Source organism: Saccopteryx bilineata, chromosome 1, assembly GCF_036850765.1.
Source record: "Saccopteryx bilineata isolate mSacBil1 chromosome 1, mSacBil1_pri_phased_curated, whole genome shotgun sequence".
In the NCBI taxonomy this organism is placed as follows: Eukaryota; Metazoa; Chordata; class Mammalia; order Chiroptera; family Emballonuridae; genus Saccopteryx; species Saccopteryx bilineata.
Window position 1 is genome coordinate 149,503,629 of NC_089490.1, and position 18,028 is coordinate 149,521,656.

Sequence of the window (18,028 nt, forward strand, 5' to 3'; positions counted from 1 at the left end):
TTTGAGGTAAATTCCACACACAAAAAATATAGACGGTAAAATATGGACTCTGCAGAAATCCAGTGAAAACAGTAGAGCCCTGTGTTTTTTTCTTAATGATGTTCTTGTGAGGGAAACTAAAAATTACCAAAATGAAAAAGACCCTTGAAGTTCAGTGGGCCAAGGGTAGACTTTACAAAAAGTCCTGCTGATCTTTTTATCCATGTATAAAAGAATCTTGACCCTGCCTCACTTCGTACGCATGTATTAATTTGAAATGGAAAAGAAACATAAATGTGGAAGGTAAAACCAAGTTTTAGAAGGAGGCATGGGAGAAAATCTTCGTGGCTTTGAGGTAGGCATAGACTTCCTCAACAAGGTACAAATGCTACTACCCATTAAAGACTTCACTAAAATTAAGAACAACTGAATATCAAAAGACACACTCATGAAGACAGTGAAAACTCCTGCCACAGACTGGGAAAAGAACACCCAATTTTAAAATGGGCAAAAGGCGTGAACAGACACCTTGTGGAAAATGTCCCAGTGATCAATCAGCATTTGAAAGGTGCTCGGGATCATTGCATTGAAAACATTAAATGAGAGTGAGATGACTCTATAACTTAACAGCATGGCTACAGTTCCTGTAGGTGTTGACAAAGATGTGGAGCAGTAGGATTTCACATCCTGATCAAGGGAGCATGCAGCTCTTTGGCAGTGTCTTCTAAAGCTCAACATAAAGATGAACCTTCTGACCCAGCAACTCCAACCCTAGTTGTAAACTCAAGAGAGCTGAGTGCATGGCCATCAAAAGACTTGTACAAGCACGTACACTGCAGCTTTGATGCTGACTGCCCCAAACGAAACAGCCCAATGCCCACCCCCAGGAGAATGTGTTGGTGGTGGCCCAGTCATACAGCAGAATTCTAAGAACCACAAAACCAGAACTACCACTGCTCCTTGGAAGAATCTTACATTTTGTTGAGTGAAAGAAGCTTGACACTGGTGAGTACTTTGTGCTTTCAGTTATATAAAGTTAAGAAGCTGATTCCCAGTGATAAGCATTGACCAGTAGTTAACTCAAGATGGGGAAATTGACAGGGAAGGACCATGAGGGAGCTTTCTGGGGTGTTGGGAGTATTTTAATTATCAATCAAAGTATATACATGAAAAAGTTCTTTAAGGTGTATACTTAAGATGTGTATACTTTCCTGTATAAGGTATACCTCAGTTTAAAAAAATATTTGGGCCCTGGCTGGTTTGCTCTGTAGTAGAGCATTGACCCAGCATGTGGATGTCCCGGGTTCAATTCCTGGTCAGGGCACACAGAAGTGCCCACCTGCTTCTCTACCCCTCATTCTCTTCTCTCTCTCTTCTTCCTTCCTGCAGCCATGGCTTGATTGGAGTGAGTTGCCCTGGGCACTGAGGGTGGCTCCATGGCCTCTGCCTCAAGCACTTAAAAAAAAAAAAAAGTAGCTCTGATTGCAACAGAGCAAGGGCCCCAGATGGGCAGAGCATCGTCCCCTAGTGGGCTTGCCAGGTGAATCCTGGTTGGGTGCATGCTGGAGCCTGTCTCTGCCTCCCCTCCTCTTACTAAATTAAAACACACACACACACACACACACACACACACACACCTCACCCCACCCCCACCTTAGAAATGGCAACCTGAACTTGTTAATGTGGTGTTAGATGTTTTCAAACTAAAACAAATGTCTGACATCAGTCTACTTTCTTAGTCTTCCTATGATTTACTGAAATTGGACTTAGCCTCATATTTAGCTAAATATCATGCACCAAAAATGGCTTTGCCAGTACTGCAAACAATTGTTTTCCCAGCCTGTGTAGGGTTGGGTGAGAACTCAGGCCATAGATGAAATCTGAGGTTTTAGGGTTCAGCGACTACTTGTCAAGACTGTTCTATTGCAGAATGCTAAGATCCTGGTGGCAGTTCTGGCATCCATTTTGATGAGAACACCAGCACTAGAGTCACAAAGTCACCCTCCCAGCTGAGGTCATCTACATGTGATTTTAGCCAAAAAGCTGAGAAGCAATCCCAGTTGATGTCAGACAACCTGATCAGACGGTGTCATGCATGATTTACATTTAATCTCATATCCTCCTGGTAAAGATAGCATCACAGAACTGGGAGTTCTTGGCCTGACCTGTGGTGGTGCAGTGGATAAAGCGTTGACCTGGGAATGCTGAGATCACTGGTTCAAAACCCTGGGCTTGCCTGGTCAAGTCACATATGGGAGTTGATGTTTTCTGCTCCTCCCCTTTTCTCTTTCTCTGTCTCTCTTCTCTCTAAAAAAAATTGAATAACATTTAAAAAAATAAAATATATTAAAATAAAAAACTGGGAGTTCTCCATTAGACAGGGAAGACCTATAGAGGAATTATGAGGGGGACAGCAAATATCATTAAAGGAAGCAACCTGGAGAAACATTTGGTTTGCAGTTGGAGCAAGAACATCCACTTGCTGTTTTGCAGGTAGTCATATAGGAAGAGATCAAGCAGGCACATAAATTCACAAAAACAGACTCATTTTCCTGATTGAAAAGTTACCTCATCTGGCAGATACTTTCAAAGAGGATGTTTGGGTACAAAGTCGGCCTATTTAATGGATATTTCTGATGTTCTTAACAAAGTAAATTTGAAACCACCTGGGAAAACAACATGGTTCACCCTCATGGGGTTAAGTGACAGTCCGTAGATCACCCTCACTCACTTCTGACACCATCTGCAGAGTTCAGGGGTCTCCCAATATCGCCCTCAGGCTCAATGATTCTCCAGAAAACTCTCAGAACTGTCTGGAAGCTGTTATACTCATTGTTATAGTTTATTACAGCAAAAGGGTACCGATGAAAAATCAGCTAAAGGAAGAGGTACACGAACAGCATCCAGGTCTTGCCTTGAGCTTCCTGTTGTCCTCTCCCCTTGGGCCCCAGGCAGCACTGGCAACATTATGAAACAACACGCACAGAGCATTGCCAACCAGGGAATCCTTGGTGTCTAGAGTTTTTATTGGACTTTGGTGCCATAGACACGACCAGCTGCCCATATGGCTGACATATCTCCAGCCCCTCTGTTGGTTGGGCTGATACCATGCAACCCAGCACCCCTGCCCTAAATCACATTCTTAGACTATCAGGGCCAGGTTACCCATCAGGCAGGACACTAGGGATTGAGAGATTGCCTCCCAGGAGCCAGGGGCAAAGGCCATACCTCCCTTTGGGCCGGGTTAAATTTTTTACAAACACAAGTCACATACCGGGAAGGTTTTAAAGGATTGGCCACTGCACCACACCAAGAACTGGGATGGAATAAAATTGGAGGTTACCTAACTTGCGCTTTCTTGTCTCAAACTTCCAGTTGCTCCATTCGAGAAGAGAAAATGAAACATTTGGATTTTTTAATTGCTTTCCAGAACCTTATAATTAGCTAAATTCTATACTTGAATTAAATCTGGAGCCTGAGGAGAGAATGAATTGTTATAACTTGGTTCTTCCTAGACATCAAAGAATGATTTCAGGACCTAGTCAGCATTTGAATTCAGAGTCAGAAGCCTGCCTTGTGGCAGGACAATGTACTGCTGCTGTTATTGTCCCAAGTGACCGCAGGTGGGAGCCAAGGTAGCATCTTTTCTTTCCCTCCCCACCCCCCTTCCTTTGTAAGAGGAGGGGAGATATACTCCCACATGCATCCCAACCAAGATCCACCCAGCAACCTCCATCTAGAGCCGATGTTCTGCCCATCTGTGGCTGTGCTTGCAACGAAACTATTTTTAGCGCCTGAGGCTGAGGCTCTTTGGAGCCATGCTTAGCACCCGAGCCAATGCGCTAGAACCAATCAAGCCATGGTTGTAGGGGGAGAAGAGAGAGGGGAGGGGGAAGGGTGTGGAGAAGTAGGTGGTCGCCTCTCCTGTATGTCTTGACTGGGAATCGAATCCAGGACATCCACATGCTGGGCTGATACTCTATCACTGAGCCAACCAGCCAGGGCCTAGGGTTGCACCTTGCTTGATAAGGTAAGTTTCAGTGAAAGTGGCTCCGCTGTGCCTCTGTAGCATGTCTAATCAGGGCTGCCCTTCCGTCAACAGGCATCACTCCAAATGTGGCTTTTCACTGTTTATTTCACGATCCCCCAGTTGTATTGGGGGGGGGTGACAGAGACAGAGAGAGGGACAGATAGGGACAGACAGACAAAAAGGGAGAGAGATGAGAAGCATCAGTTCTTCGTTGTAGCTCTGAAGTCTCCTTAGTTGTTCATTGATTGCTTTCTCGTATATACCTTGACCAGGGAGGGTGGGGGGTGGCTACAGCAGAGCGAGTGACCCCTTGCTCAAGCCAGTGACCCAGCACTCAAGCCGGATGAGTCTATACTCAAGCCAGCGACCTCAGGGTTTCACACCTGGTTCTTCTGCATCCCCATCCGACGCTCTATCCACTGCACCACCGCCTGGTCACACCCCCCAGTTATATTTAAATACTAGTGAAATCTTTTATGATATTCTCTTCATATTTACATCCTCATTCATATGAAGATAATGGACTGTCTTGAAAGCTTTGCTTTCTCCATTTGTGTTTAGATTCAGGGCTGCCTGTCTCCTCCTTCATGAGGCCTCTCGCATCTTGGGGTTGTGCAGTGTCTGACCTTTGCAGCCGCAGCAGCCCTTAGTTGGGTCTTGGGGAAAGTGTACTTTATGTGTAGGGTTACAGTGGGTAAAATATTGGAGAACGTACAGTACTGTACTTTAACCTGCACTGGCACAGGTGGTCCTAGGAACCAGTGTGTCCTCAGAGATAAGTAGCTCATAAGCAGAGCCTGAAGACTGGCAGGGGCCCACCAGGGGAAGAGGAGGGAACGGATGTCACAGGCAGATGAGACAGCACATCTGAGAGGCCTGGAGCTGAGCACACAGGTTTCCCAGAACCAGAGAAGCTGAGGGTCCTGTGCAGGGGCCAAGTCAGCATTCAGGGCCTTGCAGGCGCCTTCTCCTTCGTGATTGGAAATCTCAAATGGCATGAAAGAACCTGCTGGCCAACAGCCAGAATCCATATTCAATTTAAGGAATTGAGTTGGAATTTAAGAGTTTGCACTTATAATTTAAACATGCAAGTAAGTTAGGCACAAGCTCCTGGGTCAGGTTGGGACCTTGTCACGGGGCTGTACGTTGTTGCCAATTGGTGTCTTCATTTCTTGGGCCTTCAGAAGCGCTGTATGCAAATGCCAATTAGCAGGTGTGTGCGCTGGGGCACAGCGCTTGGGGCCAGGGAACGGTTTCAGAGACATACATTTACTGGAGGCACCACCTTGGCAGTTGGGCTCCAGAAGGCTTCATAGAACCATTCCCATGCTCCCAGACTGCAGTAACTGTGAGGGTCATGGGGCTTGAGTGCCAAAGAGATCTGGTTTCAACATGCATCTCTATGCCTCACTTTCTAAGTCTGCAGAATAAATGTTGAAGCCCCTGTGTGAGGTTATAGTGGTTACCGATGAGATAATAAGAGCCAGGCATGCATCCCAGAGATCACTGTACGTGAAGAAGGGCCTCACTCAGATTTATGGTGGCACCTTCAGACTAGGCCTAGAGGCTCTTTCCCTCTGCCCTCGCACCTCCTTGATTACAGTCATAAAGAAGGTGTTCTTCAGAGTTGAAAGGTTATACCTTGATTTCCAAGAAAAACTGGGACAATGTAACAAGCCCAGGGAAGATTGTCAGGTTGAAGCATCTAGGAGAGATCACCATGGGTGGCTCCAAGATGCTCAGGATTGGCCTCTGGAGGGGAGGGCAGAGGGTGGTAGCCCTTCCCTGAGGACAAGGAGGCCCCATGGTTCTCCAGCCTCAGCCTTTGGAAGGCCAGTTTTCCATCTATCTGGAGCTGAGCTCGGAATGGGTGCACTTCATCAGGAGGAGGAGGCTCTCCGGGATCTCTTGAGAAAAGTGCTGATCCCTGTCATCAAGCCCTGGGCTAGACTGTATGTGGGTGCAGGTGGGCTGAAGGCCCAGTGGGGCTCAGAGCTACGGGAGGATTAGCTGGGTGGCCTTGTGGACAGAGGTGGATTAAGGTCTGTTGAGGCCCCAGGCGCAGAAGAAAATATCGGGCCCCTTACATTAGAGGTACAAAGTTGGGGCTTTGCAGGGCCCTTCCAAAGTTGGGGCCCAGGGCATGCACCCAGTGTGCCCGCCGTTAAATCTGCCTCTGCTTGTGGAGCTGTGCTGAGGTTTCTGAGTCTTTCCACAGAATTTGCTGGAACAGTCTCTTCGCAGACTGATTGCATCCCCAGGCTTCACTCCCTGCTGGTGATTCCTATGGTAGAGACGAGTCACGCAAAACAGAACGGGGCAGCAGGGTTAGGAGGGTCTTAACACTGAAATACATAAAACCTCAGGCAGGACAGGGACAAATTCCCAGACTCTGGAGACAAGTAGATTTGGGTGAACGGGTCAAAACTTGACCCTCTCCCCTCTGCCTCCCTTGGAGTCCTGTCTGTGCTGCTGAGTACAGGAGGACGGGGGTGCTCATGAACACAGGAAACAGGTCACACGGGAAGTGTGAGATGAAATGGGGGAAAGAGGAAGAAAAGACAGGAAAGAGATGGAAAAGTGGGCCTGAAGATATGGTTGAGTAAATTAGAAACCACAAAAAATAGGTAAATTTTAAGATTAAGCCAAGAGACAGCTAGAATAGACAGCTAGGATAAAAGGATAGAAAGATGAATTGAGAAATGTACTTCTGAGGTAAAACTAGTAAAAAGTGTAAGTTAACTAAATTTAAAATTAGGTGGGAAGAAAGGAGTGGTTATAAGGGTCTCCAGGTCGGCGTGGAGGGGAATGCACCGGCCCTGTACTGCAGCAGCAGATGGCCAGCCTGCCAACCCCAGACACACCCCACCCTTGCTCTGCATAGAGAACCAGAGGAGCCCCGGTGCCTTTGGTTCCCAGTGGGGCTCCTGCAGTCCTTGGCACTTCAGAAGAGGCTTGAGACCTCTTCTCTGTGGGCCTGCTCAGCACTCTGGGGGCTGTCACACTTGTTAATTCAAAAGCAAGCACAATTCTTGAGGCCATGGTCCCCAGTGCTGCAGAAAGTGGCCTTGTGCCTCTTGCCTCTTAGAAATGCTCTCTGCTGTGCCATAAACCCTTCACAGGTGCTCTGTTCTTTGTCCTGTCACCCATGGCTGATGCCTTCTGAGCTTCTGCCACCGCAGCACAGCACGGGCTGGCTCTGTGGCATTCTGTCTGAGGAGCCGGCGCGCGCGCGCGCACAAACACACACACACACACACACACACACACACACACACACACTCCACACCTAGGAACGTGCTTGGGTTATGATCCAGCTTCTGCTGCCTGCTCTGTGACCTGGGCCTCTGTCTCTCTCCTCCAAATGTCAGGCGGGGCCTTGCCTCCAAAATGAGGGTTTCAAACTAAGTGGTTTCCCAGCTTGGGTTACTGAGGGGTGGGGTCGGAGTTTTTCTTAAATGAGATTTAGACTATTGTTGCACTGTATAAAGAGATATGTGTGCCCAGGTGTGTTGTTGGCTCATTAGATACTTTATCACCATCAGAACCTGCAGCCAGTATAGCCTTTGGTATGCAGAATCTGCAACCAAGCTTCCACCATCTCTATCCTGGAAGCGTGTGCTGGGACTGCAGGGTGGGCGGCCCGCGGCCTACTCTCACTGGTGGGTTCATGGGGGATCCTGTCTCCCTTTCAGTCATGCTTAGTCAGAGTGTTTTCTGTACTACAGAGCTATGAATTCAGAAATGAGATTGATCTCTTAGGGATGGTGGATGCCCAACAGGTAGAGGCTCTTAGTAATATTTCTAAGTACATGGATCTGCCCCAGATTTCTTACTTTTCTAATCCTCAGAGTATCCTTGATTTGGTAATTTGTTCAAAAATTGAGCCTAGGAAATAATTTTTAATGTATTTCATCTTCAAATGTTGTTTATGGAGTACTTCTGAGATTCTCTTTCCAATAAATATTTTGCTACATAATGTTTGAAAGTGCTGAGTTGCTCGTATCCAGGACCCCTGCTGGCTCAGTTCACTGATCAAGAATCAAAAGAGAAAATCCCTGGACTAGAAAATGTCATTGAGAGATGTCATAGGAAAATTGTCTGAATTGGACTTTAGGAAGGGAGACCTTCCAGGCAGATTGAGACCATTTCTATACTTGGCACATAGGATCTATCTTGAGCACCGTCTTTGATGGATTACTTGTGCTTGCCTGAGACTGGGAGCGCAAGGGATAGTGCTGTGATCGTTGTTTGATGTCTGCCCTGTCAAAAGATGTGGACTTAAGGACACCAAACAGTATACAGTTGTCCCTCTCCATATTGGGGTTCACTTTTTACGGTCTCACTGTAGCTGGATTTTTAAATTGTATATATCTAATTTTATATTGCAGATTTTTTGCTGTATTGTGGGATTTTGCAGTATATAAGTATTTTTATATATTTATTATCTTAATTATTTTTGCAATAAAATAAGCATTTTCTTGCCTGAAAAATTGAAAACAATATAAAAAATTAAAATATTTAAAAAAAATATTAAGTCATCATCATCTTCATCATTCAAGTTGTAATATATTCACTGGTGGTGAGTACCCATATAGAATTTTATATGTTGTTAAAATTACGTAGGTCTAAGAGTATAGAAAATGTTTAAGAGGATAGGAAGTGTTTATAAGAGTGTGGGAAAGGTTAATAACAGTGTGGGAAAGGTTTATAAGTGTGGGGAGGGTTTATAAAGCCTTAAAATAAATAATAAATTAAATACAGTAATACCTAGATTTTTGTTGACTTTGGTTATCGTCGTTTTTGGTTTTTGTTGATTTTTTCCGTGAAAATTTTGTCTCGGATTTCGTTGGTGTGCCTACGTGATCTCTCTGCTAATTTTGTGAAAACAAAGGCAACCCATGTGTTCTGCTCAGTGTGGTGTTTCTCGTGTGAGCATCACCCTGTGCGTCTACAATTCCATTGCTTTCCAGTGTTTTTGTGCTTTTTTTATTGATTGCAAGTGCTAATACTGCAATTACGTGTAAGTGATTACTGCAGACAGTAATTGGATTTACATTGATGCATATGGAAATAATTGCCTGGTTTTCATCTGTTTAGATTTCGCCGGTTTTCAGACTGATTATTGACGAAAACTGAGGCATTACTGTATAAGGTCGCTACTTCATAGATTTTTGCCTATCGCGGAGAATTCTGGAACCTAATCCCTGCGGTAGACGAGGGACCACTGTATTTCCATCCCTGTTACATTGTTTCTGTTGTTTTTATACCAGGGGTCAGCAAACCAAATCTGCAAAAAATAAAAATCTGTGTATGAAAGCCTGAGAATTAAGGATGGGTGTTTTTTTTTCTGGGTTTTGTTTTTTTTTTTTTTTGTATTTTTCTGAAGCTGGAAATGGGGAGAGACAGTCAGACAGACTCTCGCATGCACCCGACCGGGATCCACCCGGCACGCCCACCAGGGGCGATGCTCTGCCCACCAGGGGGCGATGCTCTGCCCCTGCGGGGCGTTGCTCTGCCGTGACCAGAGCCACTCTAGCGCCTGGGGCAGAGGCCAAGGAGCCATCCCCAGCGCCCGGGCCATCCTTGCTCCAATGGAGCCTCCGCTGCGGGAGGGGAAGAAAGAGACAGAGAGGAAGGAGGGGAGGGGGTGGAGAAGCAAATGGGCGCCTCTCCTATGTGCCCTGGCCGGGAATCGAACCCTGGACTTCTGCACGCCAGGCCGACGCTCTACTGCTGAACCAACCGGCCAGGGCCAAGGATGGGGTTTTTTTAAAGATGATTTTGAGAAAATTAAAAGACTACTCTCTCATGTGAAATTATATGAAATACAGATTTCGTTGTTAATAAGTGAAGTTTTATTGGAACACAGCTAAAGCCCATTTCCCAGTGTCAAGTCTGTAGCTGCTTTTTGTTGTTGTTTTTTTTTTAATTTTATTTATTTTAGAGAGGAGAGAGACAGAGAGAGAGAGAGAGGAAAGAGAGAGAGAGAAGGTGGGGAGGAGCTGGAAGCATCAACTCCCATATGTGCCTTGACCAGGCAAGCCCAGGTTTCAAACCGGTGACTTCAGCATTTCCAGGTCGACGCTTTATCCACTGCACCACCACAGGTCAGGCTGTAGCTGCTTTTTGTAACAATAGCAGAGTTGAGTAGTTATGACAGGTACAGTATGGCCCACTAAGCCTAAAGTATTTATAGTGATTGTTCACAGAAAAGGTTTGCTGACCCTTGAATTAGAGCTTTGTATGTATAAAGGTGGTTGGGTCCCTGACTTAGCCTCGAGGACTTCTTCTCGAGACCTGCCTGCCCCCAATTGTCTATATTTCAAGACAGCTTTTGTGGCTTCTGGTTTCTCCTACGTTCCCCCTACGTTCCATCACCGTCCTCCTCAGTCCCCTCCTCCATCTCCTCAGCTTCTCCCTACCCTATCTGAACTCAGTTTAAGTACTCCTGGTGTCACCTCACCTCACACCTCCAATCTTGTGGTCATATCTGCTCAGTGAGGGTACAGCTGGATGATCCCTTAGGTACTGAAAGCCCATGGTTCCATCCTTCTTTCACAGTGCTGCTGTGCTCTTCGATTCTCTTTGTTCCTCCTCAGCATGTTGTCATTTTATTATAAAGCTAAACCCAGTAATATACTTGATGGAGTGTGTCAGTTCAGACTTTGTTTCCTATATGTCAGCAATCCAATTTTAATCCCCTTGTGCAAAGAGGGGTTCATTTGGCTTAAAGGCTACAGAAGAGTCAATGAAGAAAATAGTTCTTGGGCTCTAAAGTCACCAGTCATCGCTCCCCCCACAGTTCTAATTGCTGAGTCATGGCTCCACAGGCAACCACTGCTTCCCTAGTGGCTGGTAGAAAATCTTAGGAAACAGCTCTGGTTGGCTGACTGTGTTCTTGGTTCCACCCAAGTCCTGAGAGGTTTGGGCTTAATAATGGTCAGCCCCACCAGACTCCAAGTTGGCATAGGAAGAGGGTACTTTTCCACAGAGAGGCAGACACTGTCTGTCTAGACAGGTTATATGATCACTGTCTTCCCCCCCTTCCTCCATGGCTGTTCAGGTTCCAAGGAGAAGAAGGGCTTGCAAAATAAGACCAAGCTTGCATATCAAGTGCTGTATAGTGATGGGGACTGGGTGGTGACACGGTTGAGGAAAGCTCCTGCTTTCCCGGGTAAGATCACTCCCAGGGGGAGCAAAGACATGAACAGGTATGCCTGAAAGAGGCTGTCAGCCCACCATTGCACCTGTGATAAGGTACCTGGCTTCAGCTCATCCTGGAAATGTGAATTAAAACCACAAGGAGATAGCAATTCACACCTAAGATACAGAACACCCACATCAGGGAGGAGTGACGGGAGCAGGTGTAGCTGCACAGAACCAGGGTAGCTCACCTGCTGGAGGAGTGGACCTGGGCTCATTATCTACCAAAGCTGAGTGCCCCTGTCCCTGTAACCAAGCACTTCTGTCCCCAGATAAAGTCCCAAGAGAGATGCAGGCCAAATAGACACAAGCGTCAACAGCCACCTGTTTTATAGAATATTGAAAACCAGACACAGCCTGGGTGCCCCTCAACAGCAGATGGACAAATGGACTGCAGGGTTGCCCGCTCTGGACCATAGAGTAGCTCTGCTGCATGCGCCAGCAGGGATAAATCTCAGGGATGGCGATGCGGGGTGCTGCCGGCCTGGGAGACGCTGTGTGATCCTGTAACATCAAGTTCAAGAAGAGGCCAAGATCAGCCAGTGCCAAAGGTCAGGGAGGCTCACAGGAGCCTTGGGCACCTCAGGGGGCCGAGTGCTGAAGATTTGTACCTTTGTCTTATAGCTCAAGCCTCCTTTTTATTAAGATGTGATGAGGGCAAAGTGGACAGGTGTCAGAACACTAGAGAGAAGGTGACATTTGTGCTGAGGTGAGGGCAGGAGCCCGGGTTGCTTTGGAGAGCAGTGACATTGTGGGCCCTGAGATGGGTACAAGGAGGTACAGAGGGACACTGACGTCAGGCACCATGGACAGCTCGTCCTGGAGGATTGTATAGTTGTCAGAAGGACTTTAGGATTTATTCCTGGGGGTTGGGAGCTGTGGCGTGTCCACCTCTAATAAAGAAATGAGGAGGGTTGGTGAGCTGGCCAGGATGGCTCTTAGCCCCAAGCCTATGGCAACAGCCTTGATTGTGTTTGGGGACCTCTCCAGGGGACTTCTGAGCAATTAAAATCCCACATCAGTGGCTTTCCAAGAGTCCTTGACTGTCTAAGAAAGGACAGTTTTAAAAGTCTTCTGTGGTCCTGGCACCCTTGCCCTCCCTCGCGTACACCCAGTTTGAGGCCATCTGCACTCAGACTTCGTTGCATCTGAGGAGGGTTGTTGGGTTGGGGTTGGAGGGGCCTCTATTCTTCAAAGATGTGATTCCCCCAAAGGTTTATGAGAGGAGGTTCGGTTTCTTTGCTCTCAATTTCTTAGGCTGACAGAGGATAGAGGGTTTTATTGTGAAACTGTCTTGTATTGTAGCACTAGAGTCCCACTTTAGAGGTTCCAGGAGGGCCACATATGCCCGAGACCGGCCACCTGCATGGATGTCACCAATGACAGTGTGCATGGCCAAGCTCGTCTGACCCTGGCTCTGCAAGCATGGCTTTTCCTGCTGGGGGGTCTCTGCCCGTTAGTGGGCTAGGAAATGAACTTTGTGTGTCCCAACTGGCATTTCTCAGTGAGACAGAGTAGAAATCAGAATTCATTGCATTTTGTTCGGGAGAATATCGCCCCATGGAACTTATCTTACTCCTGGGGGCACAAGTCCTGGGTCAGAGTGTAAAATGCAGTGCTCCCCAGCATCATGCCAAATGTGGGGTGAACTGCTCTGAGAAAGGTGGGCTCTCTGCGTGTTCTGTTACCTGTTCTCATTTCTGGGGTTTACATAAACTAATGCAAGCTACCTGTGGCCAAACCCCCACTGGCCTGTTCACGAGGGAAGGGAAGCCTTTGCCTCCAAGAAGGTGCTCCCGACTGGGAATGACAATCCAAAAGTGGCGGGCTCTTCCTTAGCTGTGACAGCTCGGTCCACACAGGGCAGGGTGGCTGGAAGGAAGGAGAGCGGAGGCTACTTGCTGGCATCCCCACTAACACTGGGAAGAAGGCAAAGCCTGAGCTGGGCTGTGCGTGGCCAGGACAGGCAGGACTCTTGCACAGTTCCCTCATTACAACAGTTTAGAGTAAGAGTGTGGTGAGAACCCCTGTTGAAGTGTGTCTGGCCCAGAGCAAGGACTAAGTGATGATGGTTTTCCAAGACAAGTAAGGTGCAGGAACTGGGTTCTACCTGTCTTTTGGGTCAGGGGCCTCATGATACACAAATACCCCAAGTGAACAGAAGGCCTCCAGGATCCCAACTGGGACCAACCTCGGGGAGGCAGTTCTCGCCAAGTTGTTCTTTAAGGCCATTGTGAAATGGGGTCATCCAGCGACAAAACTGAAAAAGCAGTCATGTTGTCACTGCTGTCTTCCAGAGTGCAGTGACTTGCTGGCCTGGTACACGGGTTCCTCCAAAAGGGAGATCCAGGAGTGGGTGCAGGAGGCCTGGTCACCTCAAATGGCCATGTGTGGCACGTCTTTCCTTTGCTGGCTTATGAAAAACAGGCTTTCTCAGTGGGAAGGACTAGGAAAAACAGCTTTTATCTTTCTTAACATCTTGCTGGGGGCATCTTTCCTTCTGGTTTTTGCCAAATTCTCTAAAGTTCGCTGCTCCTACGTGCTGCCTGCAAAACATGCTTGCAAAAAGTCATGTCTTTCATAAAATGCTGGCACTTAATGCGCCTCGCACGAGCAATCTGATTTTGGCATTGTGCATAGTCGTGATTTTTCCTGTGCCGAGACTTTTGCTTTATATGATGATGATACATGGGCGGAGAGGGTTGGGGAAGTTAAGTGAGCACAGAGCCTGATTGAAATGCATCCCTGGCCTCTCCACACGTGGTTGCCTCAGGGATGTTCCAGAACTCTCAAGACAGCAAAGGTACAGGAAATAACTCCTGAGTCGGCTTTGACTTTCTCACCCTCTCTGTCATCAAACCATGGAGGGTGGGGACTCCCTCCATTGGCAGGGTGTGTGAGTGATACCCGCCATGTCCCCTTACAGTAGTAGTGGACGTCAGCTCAGCGAGGTGTTCATCCAGCTGCCCTCCCGCAAGGAGCTGCCTGAGTACTACGAGCTAATTCGCAAACCTGTGGACTTCAAGAAGATTAAGGTAACCCCAGGGTGGGAGGAGGGGGTCTCTCATAGAGATGTGCCCACATTGGTGTTTGGGGGAATCTGACTCAGGACCCTTGGCGCCCTGGTGAGGGACCCAATTATTAGCTCTTGGGGTTTCTCGTAGCCTCAGGTGTCCCAAGGACATGTTGTCAGGCTATTAGCGTTCAGGACTCCAGGATTACCCCCAGCCCAGGCCTCAGTCATGCAGCTCTTGTGTTCAGTGGGTTTAGGCTTCCAAGCCTGCACAGAAGAGCCGGGAGTCTTGGCTATGACCTTGTTAAGCAGAGGGACTCCCAGCCCCGGGGTCCCCAGACACAAGATGAGGTCCCAATGTAAGGCTGCTTCTCTGGCTGCCTGCAGGAGCGCATCCGCAACCACAAGTACCGCAGCCTCAACGACCTGGAGAAGGACGTCATGCTGCTGTGCCAGAATGCGCAGACCTTCAACCTGGAGGGCTCCCTGGTGAGGAGGCACTGTTCCTAGCCTTTGACCTTCACAGCTGGGCCCCAACCAACATGCTCTGTGCTTCCTTTTGAATGATTGGGCTTAAAAATAATTCCCAACAACTTGGAATATTTTACTGATTGATTACAAAAGCAGTATGGGTTCATTACTTTTTGAAAAGGGCGGAAAATAAAGACAAGTAAAACAGAAAGTAGACTCAGTCCCATCCATCCAGGGTGGCCCTGTGAACAATTCATGTGTATCTTGGGATTTTAGTTTGGATTCACTAGAGGACTCTCTTGAAAAGAATCCTGTGCGTGTGTCCTTTCCTATGATGAAATTAATACACAGTTTCAATGTAGCAAAGTTTCCCCAAGTGTGTTGGGGATTGGTGCCTCCTGGGAAGGAGATTTTATAGTCATAAGTTTGGGGGAAATGCTGGCTTTAAAAAGGGGTGTTCATTTCTGGTTACTGCAGACCATCTCCAAGCCTTTGATGGTGCTCACTGTGAGTCCAGGGGGGGCTGTTTCTAAATGAACACACCTGACCGTTTGTCCAGAACTATTTCATAATCCTGATGTTCTCTCGGGCACTGATTTAAGAAAAGATTGTTGAGATGTCCCTCCTTTGCCCCTCATGGCTATTTTGGCCAGAGTTATGGCTGGATTGGGGTGAGGGTGGGCATCCCCACATTGGGCCCCAGCCCACTCGATCGCCATGTGTTTCTGCCCAGATCTATGAAGACTCCATTGTCCTGCAGTCTGTTTTCACCAGTGTGCGGCAGAAAATAGAGAAAGAGGATGACAGTGAAGGCGAGGAGAGCGAGGAGGAGGAGGAAGGCGAGGAGGAAGGCTCAGAGTCTGAGTGTAAGTTCCAGGGTGCCTGGGTGGGGTGGTTGTGGCTTCCCAGTATGGTCAGGATCTCGGGGTTCATACCTACCTGAGAGACCCAGAGACCTCGTGGCTCCGTCCATTTACATACAGCCTGCCCAGCTCCCAGACATACCCAGCCCAGGAGATGCCGTGCTTTTCCAAGCCCATGTTTTCTTTTCCCCCTTCCTGGCCCCCACCCCAGCCCGTTCAGTCAAAGTGAAAATCAAGCTGGGCCGGAAGGAGAAGGCACAGGACCGACTGAAGGGGGGTCGGCGGCGGCCAAGCCGTGGGTCCCGGGCCAAACCAGTGGTGAGCGACGATGACAGTGAGGAGGAGCAAGAAGAGGTAAGACCCCAGGGTCCTGAGATGGGCCAGAGCACGTATCCAGTGGCAGTTGGGTCATTGGAAGTCCATCCCCATGCCAGGTCCAGGACCCTTCTACCATGGTCCCCACGAGGATGGATGCTCTCACACCACCACTACACAGATGGGACAACTTAGGCTGAGCATTACATGGTATTAACTCAAGCCCCAGTCCACATGCACTAGAACCAGTGCTCTTAGCACCAGTGGGCGTCTGGGGGTTGGGGTGGGTGTCCCATTCTGTTCCCCCAGGCTGTCCTGCCACGGCCCATGGTGGGACCAGGTCTTTTTTGAGCTCAGGGGCAGGAGACCCTTGGATTGGAGATGCCCCCATATAGTCCCTGTCCCTTAAGCAGACACAGTGCCTTGTTGTCACAGCGTCCTCACCCCATGTGACACACTGTACCCAGATCTCTGTCTGTGGCTCTGTTCTGGCTGCCTGAGAGGATTTCCTAACAATGCTAGTGAGTTAAAAAACAAAAAAACAAAATCCCTGGTTCCACAGTTTCAAAACACCATGGAGCCAACACTGTAAATGGGGCGATGCATGTTTCCTGTCACACACTGTGGTTCCCACACACTGAAGAGAAGCTGCAGGCTTGTCAGGCCCTCAGAGGGCAGTTTTGGGTGTGTGGGACCAGACCCCCTTGTTGGATTTAAATAAACTTTGCCCCCTGGTTCCAGGGCAGACACCTGGCCCTTTCCTGCCGTGGGACTTGGGCAGTTTACTTCACTTCTGAGCCTCAATTTCCACTTCTACAAAGCAGGAGTAGACTGGACTGGGGCTAGCTCCTAGTCAGGCTCAGTAAGCACCATTTTGGTGTTGCTATTCTGTAGCCATTTGTAATAACAATGAAACTAAGAACCTTGGATGAGTCTGACCAAAACCTTACATGACCTCATGAGGGTGTCAGTGATGTCCTGAACACAGGGAGGAGTGGCCTGTGCTCTGGAGGGCAGGTCTGGGCTATGTCAGTGCCCCATTGCCTGGTCCAGATCCAACAGGGCATTTTATGGCCCTTGCCAAGCTGCTTAAAATGTTTAAATGAAAAAGCAGAGCTCTTCTATGGTCAGGAACAGCTAAGGTGGTTTTGAAGCCCAAAGTTCAAGGCACAGGGACAGGGAAAGTAGCAGTAGGATGGAGCAGGGAAGGAAAGGGGCAGTGTGGTCACAAGGGCCAGTCCTCAGGAGTAAAATGACCTTGGGGTATGGTGTGACAGAGGGGCTAAGGCCAAAGGCTGCTCCACCTGCAGCCCCACAGGTCTGTGTTGCCCACAATTCCATTGTCTGCGTCATTGGTTCCGTCTCAGGGTCCCCTCAGGGGAGCCGACTCATGCCCTCTCCTCCTGTCTCTCCTGCAGGACCGCTCAGGAAGTGGCAGCGAAGAAGACTGAGCCCTGACATTCCAGAGTCTCGACCCCGAGCCCCTCGTCCCAGGGCCGAGGCAGTGTAGCCCTTAGCAGTAACGGGTAGCAGCAGATATAGTTTCAGATGTGGGGTAAAGTGTATAAATGAAAATCTTCCATATTTATACGGCAGAGAAGATGTGGGACTGTTTGTGTCTGGCCCTGTCCTGGCATCAGTAGCGTTTGTTAACAGCATTAACTGTTCAGAATGACAAAAAAAAAGTGATGAATTGGGGAATACATGACACCTGTTTTTCTTTTACTTCCTTGGCAGTGCTGTTGCGGCCACAGTTTGGAATCACTGTAGTTTAAGCCGTGGATGCATGTGTGTAGCCGTCCACTCCTTGTACTGTATTTTATTGGACAGGTCACACTCGCCGGGCCCCGGGTCCGCAGGCCCGGCGGGGTATGTCAGTGTCACTGGATGTCAAACAGTAATAAATTAAACCAACAACAGAATCTGTAACATTGCCTTCTTCTGGTGGCCTCCTTCCTGGCACCTGGCAGTGCAAAGCCCTGGCAGTCTGTGTGGAGCCTTATCCTCCTGTCTCCTGTGTAGCCTCTTTCCCAGAGGCGGACACTGAGGCCCAGGCCTCACACCATTGGACGACAGGCTCGGGCTTTTGGCCCACAGGTGCCACTCTCAGTCCCCATCATTTGTTCAAGCCCACCCTGTCACACAGGGAAT

The 18,028-nt window shown here is 48.3% G+C and overlaps 1 protein-coding gene across 6 annotated transcripts in view; it reads left to right on the forward strand.

Annotated features, from left to right (window-relative positions):
• The window catches only part of SMARCA4 (SWI/SNF related, matrix associated, actin dependent regulator of chromatin, subfamily a, member 4), a 101,175-nt gene extending 83,376 nt beyond the window's left edge, over window positions 1-17,799 (forward strand). For 4 of the 6 annotated variants that reach the window (XM_066273597.1, XM_066273624.1, XM_066273619.1 and 1 more), the window contains 5 exons: window positions 14,142-14,250; window positions 14,616-14,717; window positions 15,433-15,565; window positions 15,774-15,916; window positions 17,296-17,799. In XM_066273597.1, coding sequence (XP_066129694.1) covers window positions 14,142-14,250; window positions 14,616-14,717; window positions 15,433-15,565; window positions 15,774-15,916; window positions 17,296-17,328 — 520 coding nt within the window. In that variant the 3' untranslated portion in view covers window positions 17,329-17,799. The remainder of the gene's footprint in view (window positions 1-14,141; window positions 14,251-14,615; window positions 14,718-15,432; window positions 15,566-15,773; window positions 15,917-17,295) is intronic. The other 2 variants (XM_066273615.1, XM_066273629.1) reach the window with 1 other exon arrangement.
• The last annotated feature ends 229 nt before the right edge of the window (window positions 17,800-18,028 follow it).